At 49.5% G+C, this 18,225-nt stretch overlaps 8 protein-coding genes across 8 annotated transcripts; 3 read left to right on the top strand and 5 right to left on the bottom strand.

Annotated features, from left to right (window-relative positions):
• Positions 1-77: 77 nt before the first annotated feature.
• On the top strand, positions 78-2,556 carry N7516_002518 (guanine nucleotide exchange factor VPS9; the record flags this gene model as incomplete). Its single annotated transcript, XM_057215238.1, has 4 exons — positions 78-1,419; positions 1,478-1,731; positions 1,784-2,442; positions 2,511-2,556. The coding sequence occupies 4 exons, from the start codon at positions 78-80 to the stop codon at positions 2,554-2,556; spliced, it is 2,301 nt and encodes a 766-aa protein (XP_057077121.1).
• A 500-nt stretch (positions 2,557-3,056) lies between these two features.
• N7516_002517 (putative toxin biosynthesis protein) lies at positions 3,057-4,609 on the top strand (the record flags this gene model as incomplete). Its single annotated transcript, XM_057215237.1, has 4 exons — positions 3,057-3,248; positions 3,363-3,501; positions 3,555-3,663; positions 3,718-4,609. 4 exons carry the CDS (start codon positions 3,057-3,059, stop codon positions 4,607-4,609), a joined length of 1,332 nt encoding a protein of 443 aa, XP_057077120.1.
• Positions 4,610-5,110: 501 nt separating this feature from the next.
• On the bottom strand, positions 5,111-6,329 carry N7516_002516 (ceramidase; the record flags this gene model as incomplete). Its single annotated transcript, XM_057215236.1, has 4 exons — positions 5,111-5,294; positions 5,356-5,872; positions 5,998-6,184; positions 6,240-6,329. 4 exons carry the CDS (start codon positions 6,327-6,329, stop codon positions 5,111-5,113), a joined length of 978 nt encoding a protein of 325 aa, XP_057077119.1.
• Positions 6,330-7,243: 914 nt separating this feature from the next.
• Positions 7,244-8,298, top strand: N7516_002515 (putative mitochondrial carrier protein; the record flags this gene model as incomplete). The annotated part of the gene is made up of 2 exons (XM_057215235.1): positions 7,244-7,298; positions 7,367-8,298. The coding sequence occupies 2 exons, from the start codon at positions 7,244-7,246 to the stop codon at positions 8,296-8,298; spliced, it is 987 nt and encodes a 328-aa protein (XP_057077118.1).
• A 628-nt stretch (positions 8,299-8,926) lies between these two features.
• N7516_002514 (uncharacterized protein) lies at positions 8,927-10,743 on the bottom strand (the record flags this gene model as incomplete). Its single annotated transcript, XM_057215234.1, has 3 exons — positions 8,927-9,136; positions 9,188-9,253; positions 9,310-10,743. 3 exons carry the CDS (start codon positions 10,741-10,743, stop codon positions 8,927-8,929), a joined length of 1,710 nt encoding a protein of 569 aa, XP_057077117.1.
• Positions 10,744-14,064: 3,321 nt separating this feature from the next.
• On the bottom strand, positions 14,065-14,782 carry N7516_002513 (putative prefoldin subunit 1; the record flags this gene model as incomplete). The annotated part of the gene is made up of 3 exons (XM_057215233.1): positions 14,065-14,233; positions 14,406-14,572; positions 14,753-14,782. The coding sequence occupies 3 exons, from the start codon at positions 14,780-14,782 to the stop codon at positions 14,065-14,067; spliced, it is 366 nt and encodes a 121-aa protein (XP_057077116.1).
• Positions 14,783-16,087: 1,305 nt separating this feature from the next.
• On the bottom strand, positions 16,088-16,267 carry N7516_002512 (uncharacterized protein; the record flags this gene model as incomplete). Its single annotated transcript, XM_057215232.1, has 1 exon — positions 16,088-16,267. The coding sequence occupies one exon, from the start codon at positions 16,265-16,267 to the stop codon at positions 16,088-16,090; it is 180 nt and encodes a 59-aa protein (XP_057077115.1).
• Positions 16,268-16,289: 22 nt separating this feature from the next.
• On the bottom strand, positions 16,290-17,947 carry N7516_002511 (HMG-box domain-containing protein; the record flags this gene model as incomplete). The annotated part of the gene is made up of 3 exons (XM_057215231.1): positions 16,290-17,606; positions 17,672-17,734; positions 17,792-17,947. 3 exons carry the CDS (start codon positions 17,945-17,947, stop codon positions 16,290-16,292), a joined length of 1,536 nt encoding a protein of 511 aa, XP_057077114.1.
• Between the last annotated feature and the right edge of the window lie 278 nt (positions 17,948-18,225).

Below are 18,225 nucleotides of genomic sequence, written 5' to 3'. Positions count from 1 at the left end.
GCATGAGCATACTCGGAGCCTTTATGACCCCCCTGAATCTATCCCTTTTGCCCGGGCGCATATGATTAATATAGCTTATGTCTGCCACAGAATCCCCGCCCTCTCCGGGTCCCGAGACGAGAGACGTCCGGTATATCCATGAACACACTGAGACGCCGGCCGCCCCAACCGATCTCCTAGCTCAAACACAAGACGATCTTGCGAAACAAGACAGCAGTCAAACAATCCAAATGAGTGCACAAGACACAACAGAGCCACACGCTGAGGCTGCTACCTCCGATCCCACCGCGATGGACGTGACGACAGCTGCCCAACCACCACAGGCTGAGCAACAACAGCTTGCGGGGCAGATGGAAGGACTGTCGGTCTCTGAAAACACGACACCCAACCTGTCATCCAGTACAAATACTCCTCCACCCCCTCCGCCACAGAAGGACGATGTCTACCTTAACCTCAACCTCAACGGAAGCTCAAGCACTACTGCGCCATCACTCCCACCCATCGATACAAGCCGGACCCCCAGCCCCGAGAAGGAGCTCCCGGATGTGCCCAGTAATGGTGACCCGGAATCTAAACGAGGTGGTCAGGTTGAAGGGACTAAGGACGATAATGGCTCCCAGGCGGAGATTCAAAATATTATGGGACAATTCCAGGACCCCGCGCGAAGCACCGACCAAAAAGAGATCATGTCTCCACGGCTCGAGCTTGCTGATAAATTCCGAGGCGCTCCAACATATTTCCCGCCACGCAAATCCAGTTTGGACCATGCGCCTCCTACCGAGTCTGCGGACTCCCCGGTCGCTACATCCCCGGAGAAGCAGCCTGTATCCCAACATCCTCACAAGCCCGAATCGCCGGTAGAAAACCGACGAGCTTCCACCTCAACGGTCTTACCACTGCCGGAACCAGAGTCTGACCAACCATTCGATTTCCACCGCTTCTTAGAACAGCTGCGTCACCGCACTGCCGACCCCGTAGCCAAGTTCTTGCGGTCGTTCCTCATGGAGTTTGGCAAGAAGCAATGGATGGTTCACGAGCAAGTCAAGATCATCAGCGATTTCCTGACGTTTATCACAAATAAGATGGCCATGTGCGAGATCTGGCGAGATGTATCGGATAGCGAATTCGATAATGCCAAGGAAGGCATGGAGAAACTTGTTATGAATCGTCTGTATACACAAACCTTTGCCCCAGCCATTCCAGCCCCGCCAACGATACCCAGAAGTGCAAGTCGGAGCCGACGGAGAGAGCTAGAGAGACTTCATGGGCCATGGCGACGTGGCCAGCATCAGGAGGACATTGAGCGAGACGATATCCTGGCCCAGAAGATTCGCATTTATAGTTGGGTCAACGAAGCGCATCTGGACATCCCAACTGTGAGCGGCAGTGGACGCCGTTTCTTGAATCTGGCACAGCAAGGTACGTATTATAGGCTGTTTTGGGGATATTTTCAACTTTTGCTGACTTTGCTTGACAGAAATATCAAAAATCAACGGCTACCGGGCTCCTCGGGATAAGGTCATTTGCATTTTGAACTGCTGCAAAGTCATCTTTGGTCTATTAAAGAATTCCAAAAAGGCCGACACCTCTGCCGACTCTTTCATCCCCCTCCTGATCTATGTGGTTTTGCATGCAAACCCTGACCATCTTGTTTCTAACATTCAATACATTCTTCGATTCCGCAACCAGGATAAACTTGGCGGCGAAGCAGGTTATTACATCTCATCGTTGGTATGTTTGACTTCTATACTGCCCTAGAATATCAAAAACTGACCTCTTTTAGTCTGGAGCCATCCAATTCATCGAGAGCCTCGACCGCACAAGTCTAACCGTCAGCGACGAGGACTTTGAACGCAACGTCGAAGCCGCCGTTTCCGCAATTGCAGAACAGAACCGCGAAACTGAAACCTTTGAAGACAAACCCTCCAACCAACCCCCTCCATCTCAACCCCAGGCCGGACCAAGCCGCAGGGAAACTACCCAGTCCAGTGACGACGAAATGTCTGCCCCAGTCGCAGGACTACTACGCACAATTCAAAAACCCCTCTCCACCATTGGTCGCATCTTCTCCGACGACACAGATTCAGGTTCTATCGCTTCTCAAGAACGCCCCCAGCCTATCCCCACGCCCCAACCTGGTGTTGCTCCGCCCCGTCTCACCCCAAACGTCTACCAGCCCCCTCGTGCAAGCAGCGAGGATAGCCGTCGCTCAGGCGACGAGCGGGCTCACTCCGCACATGGTAGCGGAACCTCTGCCAAGAAGAATCTAACCCGCGTGCTCGACGCCCAGGATGCCGCCGCACGCCAGGCTAGTGCTGAGGATGCAGAGGCGCGCCGTATCCAACGTGCTGAGCATAAGAATGTTGTTGAGACACTTTCGAACATGTTTCCCAACCTAGATCGGGAGCTTATTGATGACGTCGTTAAGATGAAAGAGGGGAGGTGAGTACTTTCTATATTTGCAGATGTTTGAATATTTCTATTGAGTTTCGACTAACTGTTTCTCGCAGGGTTGGTCTCGCTGTTGATGCTTGCCTTGCTCTCAGTGCAGAGTAGTATATAGAATAATGTAGCATCTTTGCTTGTTCGGGAATATCATGTCAGGAACAGTCCTAGCGGCAATGCTGTATGTCTCTCGCCTTTGAAAGTAAATAAAAAGATAACTCATAACCTCCTGCTCTTTCGCCCAGTACAGCGTAGGGTATATAACTATAGGTTATAGTTTCGGTGGATGATCTATCTGTGCTAAATTACACCACATCAGAACAACCAGAACTATCAATTATTGCAGCTTCAAACTTCAAATAGAATTCAATAGAATTTACATATTTATATCCACACCCAAGTGTACTTACTCTGTTATGCAAAGATGGTCGGCAGTTGAGCAAAGGGGAATGCCTTCAACCCCCAAAGATCCTCGGCTCACTTCCCCCCGCAAAACCGCGGTCTCTCGGAATTTTACTGACTTTATTTCTCCTTTACGGAGTACATCTTATAATAATTCTGAACTGAAATAAATACAATCTCTCCTCCCTCAAAGGACAACATTGCACATCATGTCGTCCCCCTTCCGCATCGTTGAGCACATCGTGCCTACTCAGCACATCAGGGAGTATCCTGGAGCCACAGCCAACGATCAAGAAGAGCCCTTACATCTGGCCGTGAAACAATATATTCCACTGGACAATCCCAATCCACAACCAGGCGATGTTACTATCCTTGCTGCTCACGCGAATGGCTTCCCCAAGGTATGAGATGCAAAGTGCCGAGGTCCAGAACCGCCAGACCCGCTTTCGCAACTACGCGCATTGCGATGGCCTTCGAAGCATAGAATCGGCAATGTACTAATCGTTTTTTCACAGGAACTATATGAACCACTTTGGGAGGAAATCCACGCCCGATCTAAGCAGAATGGGATGCGTATTCGCAGTATCTGGATGGCCGATGTGGCGCAGGAGGGCCAAAGCAGTGTGATCAATGAAGATTCTCTCGGAAATGATCGTATGGCATATGCATGTCTTATAAGAGCACTCGTGATGCTAACTTCATTACAGCTAGCTGGTTCGACCACCCGCGAGATCTCCTCCACTTAGTCAACGTCAAGCGGGCTGAAATGCCACGGCCGATCGTTGGCATAGGACATAGCATGGGAGGCGCTCATCTGTAAGATTCAACAACCACAACATCCACGCAGCAGCTAGCTAATATACCCCCTAGCACACAATTGTGTCTAATGCACCCCCGACTCATCCACACACTAGTCCTCCTAGACCCAGTGATCCAACGCCAAACCACCCAACTAGACGGCCTCAGCCTCCAAATTAACAAGCGCGCGATCGCCAAAACAACCCAACTATCAACCCACCGGCGCGATATCTGGCCCTCCCGCCAAGCCGCCGCAGAAGGCTTCCGTCGCAGCCCCTTCTACCAAGCTTGGGATCCAAGAGTGCTCTCCCGCTGGATCGAGCACGGTCTACGCGACCTCCCAACAGTCATCCACCCACTAGACCCCAAGACCCCGATAGACCAAACCGCCGGGCCCCCGGTGACACTTCGAACACCATTGCACCAAGAAGTGTTCACCTTCTCGCGACCAAACTACACAAACATCCCGAACAGCACCAAGCCCGTCAACCGTGTAACACACCCGGACCTAGATGCCACCCACGAACACAGTTTCCCCTTCTACCGCCCAGAACCAGCTAGGATCTTCTCCCAGCTCCCATTCCTGCGTCCTAGCGTGCTGTACATCTTCGCCGGAAAGTCGGACATGTGTATTCCTGCCATGCGCGCCGATAAGCTCGCCAACACCGGCACTGAGGTGGGAGGCAGTGGCGGTGTTGCTGCGGGCCGTGTACGTGATGTATTCCTCGAGGACTTTGGTCATCTTCTTGCACAAGAGGCTGTGAATGAGTGTGCTGATGCGGCGGTTTGTTGGCTTGCGCCGGAGATCCGTCGTTGGCACGCCGAGGAGGAGAGTTTCCGCGCGGCTTGGAGTCAGAAGTCCAAGATTGAGAAGGTCACTGTTGATGCGGAGTGGTTGAAGAATGTTCCTGAGCCAGCGCGAAGGCCGAAGAAGGCGGCGCAGAACGGGGAGTCGAAGCTGTAAGCGGGTGGTTTGTATAGTTGCTTGGTTCTGTGCCTGCTTTGTTCGTAGACACCATACATAGTCTGCTTTTGCGAATTATTCTAGCAGATGAGAATATAGAATGTTTTAAGACCGCATCGTCTGAGTGTTTTTCTATTGCTCTCAGATCCTGTGAATGAGTACGCCGGATCAACGATCATAACAGTTCACAAGCCTGACTCCCATCTATAGCAACCACCCCGCGCTCAGGTAAAAAGAAAAAAGAGAAAAAAGGGTACCGTATATCTATGGGCCAGAGCCAAAAGATCCGTCTCCGGGACGAGTTGTGTTCGTAGAAGCTGTGTAGAAGTAACGACAAGAGGGAATTAAAAACAGTGCTCTGCTCCGAGTCTCACGGCAAAGGACCGACAAGAAGGAGTGTGGTATCTATTTCATGTTATGTTGGGGGGTCACATTTGCAAGAGTGTATATCGGTGCGAGTAATGGACCAACTGGAAGAGAGAAAATGTCTAGACGGCTGTTTCACGTTGACTTCTTGGCTCGGGATACTTTCTCGGATGATCCACCCGAGGTGCGGATCACTTCGGGGATCTGCCAGAAGTGCGCCCAGCGCAGGTGGTATTCTTCTTGTCGGTTGTTGAGGCAGTGGCGGAGCCAGATTCCCCATGTGATATAGAGATAAGCACCGATGCCAGTCATGATGTGCCTGCAAGTATGAATTAGTAAACAGTCCAATAGTATGCATAAGGTCAAGGTTGAACACATACCACCAACCATGCCCTTCCAAAAAGAGACCCCATGGAAGACCAACGGTGCGGCGCATCCGACGGATCTCAGAGCAGAACACGTTATCCAAGCCCCAGATTAAGAAGCCGCCCAAAAACATGCTTATGCCATACGTCACCATGAACCACATGGTCTTGAGGGTCTTTTGGTCGCGCACGTTCTCGTAGTGCTGACGTTCCTTCGTCGGAACGGGGAGTCCCTTCTTCTGGCGCGCTAGGCGGTCCTCCTCCGTCGAGTGGCGCCATTTAGGTCGGAGGGTCACTTCCATAGTGTGTATACTGCGCAGGACGACGACGGTGGTCAGGAGTGCGTAGGCGTTCTGGTGGAAGACCGGGTCTTGGAGGTAGTGGTAGTACAGGGTGATGAATACAGCGAGACCCGTGAGCGCAAGTCCGAGACAGACTCGTACGGTGGTGGTGCGGGAGTACGAGAATGAGGCATAGGCCATAAGACAGGTGGTATAGATCATTGAGAGTTCGTCCACTAGTTGCATGGGATCTGTTGTGGGGGGACATCGGTCAGCATTGCTTTTTCGATCACTTATATATCGTTTTAGGTATTATTGGTGAATGTCCGCCGCAGTGTTACCAGACCTTGGGCTTGGGAGGGGTATAGGGACTTGCATTTGAGGGTCGAGTGGAATAGGAAGCTCCCTGTTCCGACTACTAGGTAGCCAATGAGGGCGACGGTGAAGATTTGGTCATGTCCATTGCGACGGCAGCTCCGTATGCCCTGTACTCCAAGCCACATGAACAGCAAATTTGTGAGGGTGTTGACAATCTCCGCAGAATACTCAGTGGCATAATAGTCCTGGACAGGGAGGTATATTAGCGTAGTTCTTGTCTTTATACGATTCACATCATACCTCTTCGCACCAGTTCAAGGTGGAGGTAACAGGCTCCCAGTATCCGTTCCTTGCGGGCGGATACGGAAAGAAGGGTAAAGACCAAGGCATTCTGCTGTACACCAAGGTGAAGAAGAGATATCAACTCTGTAAATATGTGTCAACTTCTATAAGATTGTCGCTAAATCTCAAGAGAAAAGGAAACAAAGAAGAGAAACAAAAACAAAGAAGCCTCCCAGTGACATGACGTTGATTGCCCACGGGGCTGGTTGGTCCGTGCACTCCGAGAGATGCCGAATGCAGTTTGTTTCTTCTCTCTCTCTCTCTCTCTCTCTCTCTCTCTCTCCAGGGCAATGTATTGATTTCGATATCTATTTATACTATATATGCATGTTCCTGTTCCTGTTTGTTGCATTTGATCTACAAAACAACATGCATGCTTGGCCTGCAAATAGTCTACATAGTATAAAGTACTCCGTACACGGCCTCAAAGCTCAAAAGAGCCGCATGGAGGATGGGATGTCAGTCATACGATAGATACACTTGGTAGTTGACTTTGGAATAGTATTAGTTATTTAAGCTATGAACTATTAATTGGATTAATAGCAAACTTCTACTCTTCTACTCTTCTACTCTGTTATGTTGTAGATATTGTACAGCGGTGTGCGCTTATCGATAACCATTGCTGACGATGACTTCACTGTTTTTCAACGTCTTTCCTCTACCTCGGCAGATTCAGCACTTGCAATTGCTTTCTATCTTGTTCAATTCTATTTACTCTGATTTATTCCCTGGTGGGATACAAGTTGCCGCCCATATTTGGTTGGGACCGTCTTCGTGGCATTTTCTCTTGTTTTCTTTCTTTTTATTTTTTTTACGCATCCGGCCCGTGGATGCTGGATCTTGACACCTTCTTGACCGTTACGCATACACCACGCCCATGGACCTCGAGCTGGCATTGGATATTTTATCTTTAAACTAAATATATTCACTGTCGCCAACGTCGCGGTTCGACTTGACCAGCAATGTCAAACAATAACATATTGACGGTGCCGCAGGTGAAAACGAACACCTCAAGAAGTATGCTTTCTGTCCAAGCCCCAATTATTTCCATTCCATTGCTAATCATGATCTTCTTATTGCTCTAGCCTCAAAAACATCCTTCCACTTTGCCGCTGGTCTTTGCTCTGGCCTTACCTCCTCCATCCTTCTCCAACCCGCGGACCTCCTCAAGACTCGAGTCCAACAGTCCCAGGGAGCAGCCCTCCTCCCAACTTTGAAGGCGATCATCTCCTCTCCGAATCCAATCCGTGGATTATGGCGGGGCACACTCCCTTCAGCCCTCCGAACCGGCTTCGGATCGGCACTATATTTCACCAGTCTCAACGCATTGCGCCAAGCCGTTGCGCAATCCAATCCAATGGCCCTAGCCAGCCCGGTAATAGGCGCTAGATCATCCTCCGTCCTCCCCAAACTCTCCAACACAGCCAATCTCGCCACAGGAGCCGTCGCAAGAGTCGCCGCAGGCTTCGTAATGATGCCCGTGACCGTGATCAAGGTCCGTTATGAGTCAGATTTCTACGCATATCGCAGCTTAATAGGCGCAGGCCGGGATATCGTCCGCACCGAAGGGTTGCGTGGGCTCTTCGCAGGATTCGGCGCGACTGCCGCTCGCGATGCCCCCTATGCGGGTCTCTATGTTCTCTTCTACGAGCAATTGAAGCGACGGTTCGCCTTGATGGCCGCAGAACCCTCTAATAATGGCGAGACGCCAACTGCTGTTTCGTCCTCGTCAATACACTTCGTCTCTGGTGGGGCGGCCGCCGGAATGGCGACTGCAATCACCAATCCCTTTGACGCCGTCAAGACCCGGTTGCAGCTGATGCCTGCCAAATACGGGAACATGGCGCATGCTACACGCTTGATGATCCACGAGGATGGATTGCGCAGTCTATTTGGTGGACTTGGTATCCGCATGGCTCGCAAGGCCATTAGCTCCGCGCTGGCATGGACTGTCTATGAGGAGCTCATCCTGCGCGCTGAGAGGCGATGGGAGACGAATTCCCAGATGGGCCTTTAGGCTTGCACCCTACCTGCCCTTGGTTATCACTCTCCCTTACATCATGCATATTCCACTTTCTGTATTATAGTCCGTTCAGGCCCCGCCCTAGCTCACATCTTGGTCCGTGCCCAGACGTGCATGACTGCATTGAGATTGACCCAATGGGAGGTTTTTACACAGGGCTGAGGCCCGACATGTATATTATACTACATCTGCACATATCGCCAATCATATAATTCACCGGCCTCAGCTTTTCCATTTATACTAGGAGTATCCCCAATCTAGCTGTACCAAGCACATATACCCGTGAGAGGTTCGCTAACCCCCCAGATTAGACAGGAGACGGTGGACTGGATACATAAGGCAGGGTGGTTACAATGAGAGGGAAGATAGAATTGGAATTAGAAAAAACAAGGTCATCAGCTCATATCGCGTTACTGTACTACCACATACTCTGTGATATAAAAAGAAAAAAACGAAACAAAATCTCAACACAACATAACTCAACACAATTTCAACAAGAAACAGTCCAATCAGACTGGATCTTACAAAACAACACAATAACAGTATTCAAATAGAAGATATACGTGAATCCAAATCTCTTTTCCATGCATGCATAATCAAGGCAGCGTAGGATAGAAGACATTTATCCGAAGATGCGCACCCGGCCTGAAGGGCTCTTCTTCCGAACCATGTATAGTCTGTCCTTTTTGCGGTCGTTGACTTTAAGTTCGGTCGTTGAGTGAGATGTCTGGGCGAGGACCTTGCCCTCGCGTATACGTCGGGTGTGGGCGAAGAGCAATTCTTGGAAGTCGTCGTCAATCCACTGTTTGATGATGATGTAGTTGGGGTCGTGCTATGAAGAGATATTAGTTTTCGTCGTATACACACAAGGTATGAGTCTTACCTCGTCCCAGTCCCAAGGCAGACTGTAAGCCATCAAGCTGTCCGGCAGCAAGTGCTTGCGATGGACCTGGAATAGTGTCAGTCAACCTCCTAGTATATAGAGAGGATATGGTAACTCCATACCTTAATCCATGTGAGCTTGGTCTCTTCCTTCTTCTTCTGAACATCCTTCTCGTCATTCTTCTCATTCTTCTCATCCTTTTTGTCTTCTTTCTTCTTCTCTTCTTTCTTGTCCTCCTTTTTCTTATTGATGATACCATCGATCTCCTCCTCGGAATAGCCAATGTTGCGAAGGTGATCGCGGAACTCCTTCGCCTTCCGGATTGCCTCCTCCGCCTGTCTCTGCTTTATCCGCTCCTGTTCAAGCTTCCACTCCTCAACAGCAGCAGCCTTCATAGCGAGCTCCTTCTTCCTCTTCTCCTCGGCCTCCCTCGCCTTCCGCATATCCTCATCTCGAATCTGCTGAACGAGCTTTTCATGCTCCTCCTCTTCTTCCTTCTGTCGTGCAAGCTCTTTCCACTTCTCCTCTCGCACAAGCTTCTCCCTTTCCTCTTCCTCCTCTTTCATCCTTGCAAGCTCCTTCCATTTTTCCTCCCGCACGAGCTTTTCCCTCTGCCCCTTCTCATCCTGCATGCGTGCAATATCCTTCAACCTCTCCTCCTGGAGTTTATGTCTAACCTCCTCTTCCTCAGCAGCAGCTCTCTTTTCCGCCGCGAGTCTCTTGAGCTGATAGCGCTCCTCAGCCTTGCGCTCCTCCTCCGCAGAATGCTGCTTGTGCTCCAACCGCTGTAGCTTACGCAGCCGCTCGGCAATCTCTTCCTCGTACTCTAGCTCCTCTTTGAGCAGCCGAGTATCATGCGGATTGGGTTGCGGGTTCACAATCATTTTCTCGCGCTCTTTGTCGCTGCGGCCATGGGACTTCTGCAGCTCCCTCTGCAGCCGTTCGATCTCCTGCTGGTGTTTCCAGAGATCCATGTCTTGCCGGAGATCATTGCGCTCCAGCAGATGCTGACCCATGTCCTGTCGGATGTCGTTGCGCTCCAGCAGGTGCTGGCCCATGGCTAGCTCGTGGTCCCGCTGGAAGGGGGAGATATCGCGCGAGACGCTGGCAGCGCGCGCACGGCGGCGTGGAGCAACCGGCGCTTGCACCACTTCATCATATTCATCATCGAAGCGGTTGTGTCTGTGGTTATGGGTGTTGGTGTTCTTTTCGTTGAACTGGTGCTGCACCCGTCGAGACTGGGGCTTGTTCTCCGAACGACTCTCTGACTGCAAGCCTTGTTCGTTGACAATCATCACCGCTGGTGGTGGAGGTGGTGCTAGTGGTGGGCCGCGCTCACGGCGTCGACCGCCGCCTGTCGAGGCCGACCGGTGCACGCGGGTTTGAGTTGGTGCTAGGAACTCGCGAGAGATGACTTCCGGGCGACGGTGGCGAGAGACAGAGCGCTCGCGGATATGGCTTCTGAGACCTGTCCGCCGGGTGGAGGAGAAGTCGGCCTCGAACTCCGAATCATGCGAGGAGTAGTCGTCATCGTCAAACATTGCTCGTACAGGCATTTTGGCGGGGTTGCGAAAAGTATGGGAGGTATTGATAATATAGATTGGGGGGGGCCCTGATAGAGGGGCCTGTGCGGGGGGGTTATCAGGTGCAGGTCAGGTGCAGATGGCAGATGATATATAGATGTGAACACCAGAAAGTGAGAGGGAGAAATGAGAAAAGAACAAAAATGGGGGCCAAAATAGTCGAAATATTTGTATACGAGAAGTGTGCGCTTATACGGAGTACTGTCAGCCAAAGCGGGGGAGGGGCTGGGAAGAAAGTGAAAGAGGAAAAGGAGAGAGGTCAGCCTTGGAGTCCCTTTTTATTTATTCACGGGCGTAATGGGCGTCATTTTGAATTCCTGCAGTTCAGCCTCATGCATCATCTTGGGATTCGACTCGATAATGTTTTTACCCTTTTATATACTCTATATTCTCTCTTATATCTCATTCTTTCAAGACTTGATATACGATTTCTATCCTTTCTCTCTACTTCCTATTTACACACACACACACACTCTCTCTCTCTCTTTCTCCAACTCCAGGGTTAGGATACAAAGCATCGTCAGGGTCCACTTCGAGTCCAGACTCGAGATAAATGCCAACGCCTTTGACAACAGAGCACTCTAATATTAATTCTCCTAAACCGCACATTAGGCATTCCTACTGCACAAACCCCCGAAACGTGAAACCATGTCCATCGTAAAGGCTACTTAAAATAGTCACGATCGGACCCTTTCGCGCTAACTTCCAAGCTGTCTATGGGACGCTGAGAACGCATCTAAAAGAGATAAGGCGATTACTGAAACCATACAGTACGATCGACTCCTTTTCCCCGTGGAATAATCTTGTCGCTCGCGTCTTGAACAAGGACTCGAGTTGGGGCTCCTTTAGGCGCTGGTTCTTTTGATCTTCCTACCTGATTCCCTATAACGGGGGCAATCGAGATACTATTCGTCGCGATGATGGATTGGGCACCAACGGTGTTTCATGTTTTGTCCTTGATCTATATCCATTTTCAACACACGGTAGCTCCTCGGGTGGGGCTTTTTTATCCATGGTTCTTAGTTGCCGCTTTGGGGGGGAATGAGGGGCAGGCTTGTAGGTATATTTCAGTCCGGGCGGTTCAGTATCATCACGTGATATAAATATGTATCACTCGAAGCCGTCTTTATTTAATAATGAAGTGTACAACATAAGATACTCGACTGATATGAGTACCTAGAAGATCTGCTGTCTTAACGGCTCGCACGGGTTAGCCTCTTGCATATTGCAAGTAGGCTTAAATAGTAACTAGAATGAGTGGACTGATTCAATTCGAGGTAGCTTAATACTGATAAGGAAGAGCGAGTGGTTAATTATTATATCAACGATAATAAACCTATATTTAGGGACTAAATACGTTTTTAGCCGGGGGTTATATAATGATCTAGAGGTTAGACTAATGAGATTCGGAAAGGATCACATAACTACTAGTTATATAGGACCCACTTGTTAGAGTACCCTAGTAAGCATTTAAGGGTTATAGAGACAGCAGCTTGCTGCTTCTTGCAAAATCACTCTCATTTTACCACTTGTAAGCTTTTGGTATCAAGTCACATCAGTTCCCCCAGTTCAACGTGTTTCTCTCGATAGCCCTCTCTTGCTAGACAGCCGAAGATCAACCAGTTCTTAAATCCAGATTTAGGCATTGACGATAAAATGACAGAAGATAGAGAGGGTATATACAAAGAGGTTATTTTGTAGGTCTCAGGGATCTCTGGCTTTATAGCATGTGACTTCCATGCCATCATCATGTCTCCTTCGAGTACTTCGACCCCTCGTCATGTCATCTACGAAGTAGTATAGGTGTCGTCGGAAGTGGTTTGCCAGATCTTACTAGATTGATTTCCTAGCGTACTTGTCAATGCTTGATAGGCAGGTAGGACACTTCGCATTGGCTATGCGGCGTCCTAAAGGGACTTCGAATCTCGAGTCCTCGTCCTCGCCCTCTTCGTCCATGTCGCTTGGGGTCATTTCCCTTAGCGATGCTTGCTTTTCCGCTGGAATTGTTTCCACCGAGGAGCCCCCAACATGTTGATTGAATAGAGTATCACTAGGCCAGACGTGTAGGGTTGTTTGACATTGGTTCGACGAGGGGGCGAGGGGGAAAAGAAAAGAAAAAGGCGGGTTAGGGTCGAGTCAAAGCAGAGCTGCAGCTAGAGCGAATCACACCGACATACGGAGTACATTGCCGCTAATCTAGATCATGGGTCAAGCATCGAGAAAGCAGAGGCTACGCAACTATCTTTAAATTAGCCGGGCCAATACGCAACGGTCGGTGGGGGTTGGGGTAACAGGAAATGGCTAGCAATGATTACAATGCTTACGAGAATAGATAAAACAGTCGAAGGGATAAAGTCGGGTCTTTTCAGGATAGTGTATAGGGGCGCTCAACCAGGAAATTTGAAATCTGCAGACAAGATATCTATGGATGCATTCTTGGGAGGCCGTTGCAGATGTTGAAGTATAGCTTCGAATATACCGTTCTTGGCATATCAGACCTACTAGATTGGCATTTGGCGAGACAATATGAAAATGTTAGGGTTATATAGACACATATTGTATCCAAGGTTATCACATTATCTGAATAGGACGAGAATGAAGTAAATTTAACCGCATTTAAGGACCCTTGCATCGTTCCAAGGTTGACAATGCCAGCTGCATGCAGCACGATAAGCTACCACCGGCCCCACAATGCGCTTTTTGAGACGCAACTAGTACAACAAACATATAAATTTAGGATGTCAGCACGAGACTACGTATTTCTCTCCATGGCCCTCTCTCGCTAGATAGGAAAAGATCAATCAATTCGTGGAATCCGCCTTAGGCATGGACGATGAAATCACAGACAAAATGGAGGGGGTATATGCAAAAGGTTATCATGGCATGCTGTTTGGTCGTTTGGTTCATCCAAGATATTTTTGCAAACAATAACTCCGGGTATCTAAGTCACCAGCCTGCAAGCCAAATATGTATAGTCGCCAGAATGTGACCAGGCCAGCCGGGTATAGAAGGGAATTCGTACCTCTCCTGTATCTCCCGGGGCATAGTGTGCCATATTCACTCGTCAGCCTCGAGACGACGATATCTTCAACCCATCCACCTGTGTCACAGGTCCACCCGGAAGAAAAAGACAGAGCAGAACCAGCCTTGTCTGTTCCTTCCCATTAAGATTCACATTTGCGAGAACCGCTGAAGCTTTGGTATAAAGATACCACAATCAAGGATACCCGCCACTTGGGAGCGCATCGTGTTCACGTCTCGCTCTCGTCTCATATTCCTAGTTCAACATTTTGTTCACGATCTCCCACCAGATTTGAGAATCTGCTCGAGATTCTCCCGACTCTTTTGGTTTGTCGTCTCGTGATATTGCAGCTTTTTCTCGAGGCTGGAGATCTCAGAGGTGGCCTCGCCGCTCTCGCGCGTAAGACGCTTGTTGACTGTGTTGATGGGAACGTTGACGAACCTGGAACAGGGTGATAAGTCAGTCTCAGTTTCATGAGAAATGGACCCAATGAGAAATTTCCCCGATTTTCTCACTGTTTCGGAGTCGCAAAATTGAAAACAAGGAGAAGTGAAATGAAAAAAAAATATGAAACAAAAAGACAAGACAGGAGGAAAAAATAAAAAATGCTCACATTTTTCCGACACCTTCATATACCTTCGTCTCGGAAGGCAACTCAGACAGCTCCTTCGATGTAAGCTGCAGCATGCGGATATCGCGCTGCTTAGCTGTCATATGAGCCTTGGTGATACTGATCTGCTGCTGCGAGGCGATCGCACGGGTTTCAATCTCCTGGAGGAGCTATATTGGTTGAAACTATTAGTATTTGCACATATTGATTGAAATTTACATCCTCAATCGGAAACCAGACAGGAGACAAGAGGCTGAGTGAGACCAAATTGACTTGGCACACCGCTTCCCCTGGTCATCTGTTCGCAGTATCCGACCCAGAGACGTGAATCTATTCAGCATGAGACACACCTTTTGAAGAGCTTCGTTGGGAATCGACATCTTGGCTGTGGATGTCGTCTTCAGGGCTTGAATGTGGTTGAGGGGTAGGAGGGGTGCGGAGGAACGGGCGGAAGTTATGAAATTGTTTTGTTGTCGTGGACTCCGGATTAGTCGTTTGTTTTTCTTCCCGAAGTAAATCTGTATTGGCCGATTTGGTTTTTATTGGAACTGTCTCGCACGGTGTCTCTGTGCAATGTCTTGATCAACAGAATCAATTCGACTTGCTCGGCGAGGCCTTTGGGGTCAAGGCGGTGGGCAGGCGTGGCGGTGGAGTATTGCCTGACTTAGGGCTCGGGGGATACGAACGAGGTATGTGTCTAGTCCCAGAGAAAAGGCATGGAGTTTGTGTTGACAAAGGCAGAAACATGTATTTGTTTCTGCCCGTGTATCTTTTGTTGCGAGGATCTAACCAGATTCGATCAAGATTGACATCAGCCATTCATACCGTATGAACTTAGTATGTCTAGGAAGGGCGAGATTAATAGGTGCTTACTGCTGCCCAGAACCCCCTGAGGAAGAAAAGGAAATAATAAACAGGTATTTCTCTGTTTAAAGCCATCTGATAGGAGAATCGATAGGTGCTCTCTAGCAGAGAGGGCATAAATCCATACAAATTTTGTAGGTACCAGCCTTACACAACAGATGCCTTGAACTTGAATGGCTTCATTCAAAGTAGACAATCCCAATTCAAGCCTTCATGCCTAAAGGCGTCTAATATTCCTGTTATAAAGGGCTAGGCAAGTTCAGAAAATATGGTTAACCGACAAAGATATTGGAAAGAACATATTGCCCCATTGGGGCCTTCTAGTATATGGAAAATATGGAAACCGCACGCGGTTCTCTCAAGTAGCGGTGTGACAGAGAGTGATAGAACAAATAGAATAATACTTGACGTAAATGCCACAAGATCCGAGATCCTGTTGGGAGGGGTCTCACTGCCGTTTACAGCATAGAGTAGGGGCTGATGATTGAGATTGAGAAGGGCCGCGTGTGTGTACTAAACCGGCCGGGATTGGTGATAATGCCCGGGGAAACACAGCCTTTTACCTAGTAATATTTAATGGAGTTTGAGATTAAGGAGTAGAGAAAATTGGAATGGATATTTGAGTTGGTAAAAACAGCGCGCATTAAAAAGATCACAATTCCCTCCAGTGCATAATTCCTTCGGCGTGAAAATGACAGAAATCTAAAGACCCTAGGCACCGAATGGATTTCCAGACAGGTCCGAAAAGCAAATGAAAATAAGACAAAAGCCAGATTTGACTGGCAAGACAGTATGAAAAGTAAAAGACCGAACCAAGGAGATCATTCCTGGACACCATGCGCCCCAAGCCTGAACTCCGTTTCCCACTGAGCTTTTCCTTTCGGAAAGCCCATCGGCGTGGCCAACTCTTGCTCATGTTCTCGTTCAGCAAGAAGTTGGTCAGCCCAGATCTTCAATGACATCGTAGACGTACGAAAAGCCCTTGGGATAGCCATGGGCATGGTTTGATTTCTCTGACAGCGTTTAGTAGCCGTTAGAGTTAGTGTCAGGAGAGCACCACAGATCGAACTCAGCGCCAGTAGGGTCGGCCATGCTTTCGTGGCGAGGCAGATCCCATGAGGGATCCCGACCCTCGAGGCTCTGCATGCTGGGGAGGTAGGCAGAGGCCATTCTAGGGTGAGCGTAGGAAACGGTGCTGGGAGGCATGGATGGTCCCGATGAGGCTGCGTAAAAGCCGGGTTGAGTCTCGTCAGCCCAGGTAGAGTATGAGCCAGGAGCGGCGGAATAGGAAGGACCGGCCATGCCAACTCCAGAAGACTCGCCGCCGTGGCAAAGAAGTCGGGGATCCATGTCGTGCATGTTTAGGTCGTTGAATGGCTGGGGCTGGAGTAGCTCGTGGTGAGCAGCACCAGGGAGACCGGCGAGGGAAGAGCCATATCCCATATCCTGCTGGTTTGGGCTGGTGGAGCGGTAGATGTCTGCACCGTAGGATTCGGAGCCCTGGAGAGAGCTGGGTTGGATCACTGGGAGGCCACTTGGGTGGCTTGTGTTTTGCCAGGAGGAGTTAACATATCCAGGTGTCATCATGGAATCAGGTCCAAATGGCGAGGAGTCCCGGCTACTGTCGTAGTAGGGCTCTTCGAAGCTTTGGGTTCGCGAGTGGGCGTAGGAAGACCCATGGTATGAAGTCGATCCAAGGTCACTTTCCAGGTCAGAGAAACCCCCTTCGTCGCCGGTAGGTCCTGGTGTAAAGGCAGGAGAACCGCTATCGCGTCGGGTGGTAGTGGCTGTGTTTTTGTTGGGCGAGAACTTGTAGTCTGGATGTGTTGCGGCATGGTTGTCACGTTCGAGCTTCGCCAGGTCTTCGTACTTTCGGCGAATCTCAATGGGCTCTAGCTTCCAGCCCTGGCCTGCGACCTTTGAGACGATTTGGTGGTTGTTCGCACCCACTAGTCTCTTGGTGCGCTCTGCATATGCAGACCGGTAAAGCATGAAGGAATTCATGGGTCGAGAGATCTTCCCATTCTTCTTGCGGACCTCGTCCTGTCTCTCAAGAGTGGATCGAGCCACCCAGGCGTCCATGTCCTTGATAGGAGTAGTGTGGAAAGATTCTGTAAGTTGACTGATTGGTCCATCGAGCTTGATACCCGGATCGGAGAGTTCTCTCCGGGCACGGTTGCGTCGCTGTTTGGTTGCCCTAGCTGATGATGCTTTGGGGCGATTGTGCGGGGACTGTGACCAAGGTGGGGAAGGGGTCATCATGGTAGGTGAACCCATTGGGATGAGATCCTCATCAGATCCCCGGGGAGGTGTGGTGACCTGGGCACCAGCCATCATGATCTGATTTACGTATCCTGGTCAGTTTTACACACGGGTCAAATGACAACCATGGGAGTCAAACTTACCGATTGAGGAGGCATGTTCTGAGAAAAACCGGGGGCGTTGTAGAATGGAGGAGAACCGTAGTGCTGAGACGGGTTAGCATTTGCTACCAGGCAACAACGGTCACAAGATAAGAGACTCACCATTTCTTGCTGGCGAGTGCTGATTTCCTCATCAGACATGGCCATGTTGTCGTATGCAGGTCGGTAGACTCCAGGGCCTCCGAACTCTTCAGGCAAGGAATGTCCGTCTGTAGACTGGGGAGGTGTAGGAGGAATGGGTCTTGCCACCAAAGTCATTGTTATGATCTTTCAGGTCCTGGTAGACAGGATAAAAAAGAGACTGCCGATATTGGTTGAATGACCAGGAAACTAGTCCAGTGATAGTAAAGAAGAGAAATGGAATTTCCAGAAAGAGGAAAGAAGTGGAAGAGAGGTAGAATAAAGATATTCTCTGTCGTCCTACACAGATGGTGGGTTTGTCTTGCAGTTGGAGCTCCCCTGAAAGAAAGGTCTCAAACACGACTGCAGATGAATCTGCTGGCAGGTGAGACAAACACTGCAACAATCCAATTGGA

This window comes from Penicillium verrucosum (genome assembly GCF_028828655.1).
Source record: "Penicillium verrucosum strain IBT 35672 chromosome Unknown utg000001l_segment0_segment0, whole genome shotgun sequence".
Taxonomy (NCBI): domain Eukaryota; kingdom Fungi; phylum Ascomycota; class Eurotiomycetes; order Eurotiales; family Aspergillaceae; genus Penicillium; species Penicillium verrucosum.
Note: the sequence above shows the minus strand (reverse complement) of the source record. Positions and strands in the feature narration are given on the sequence as shown.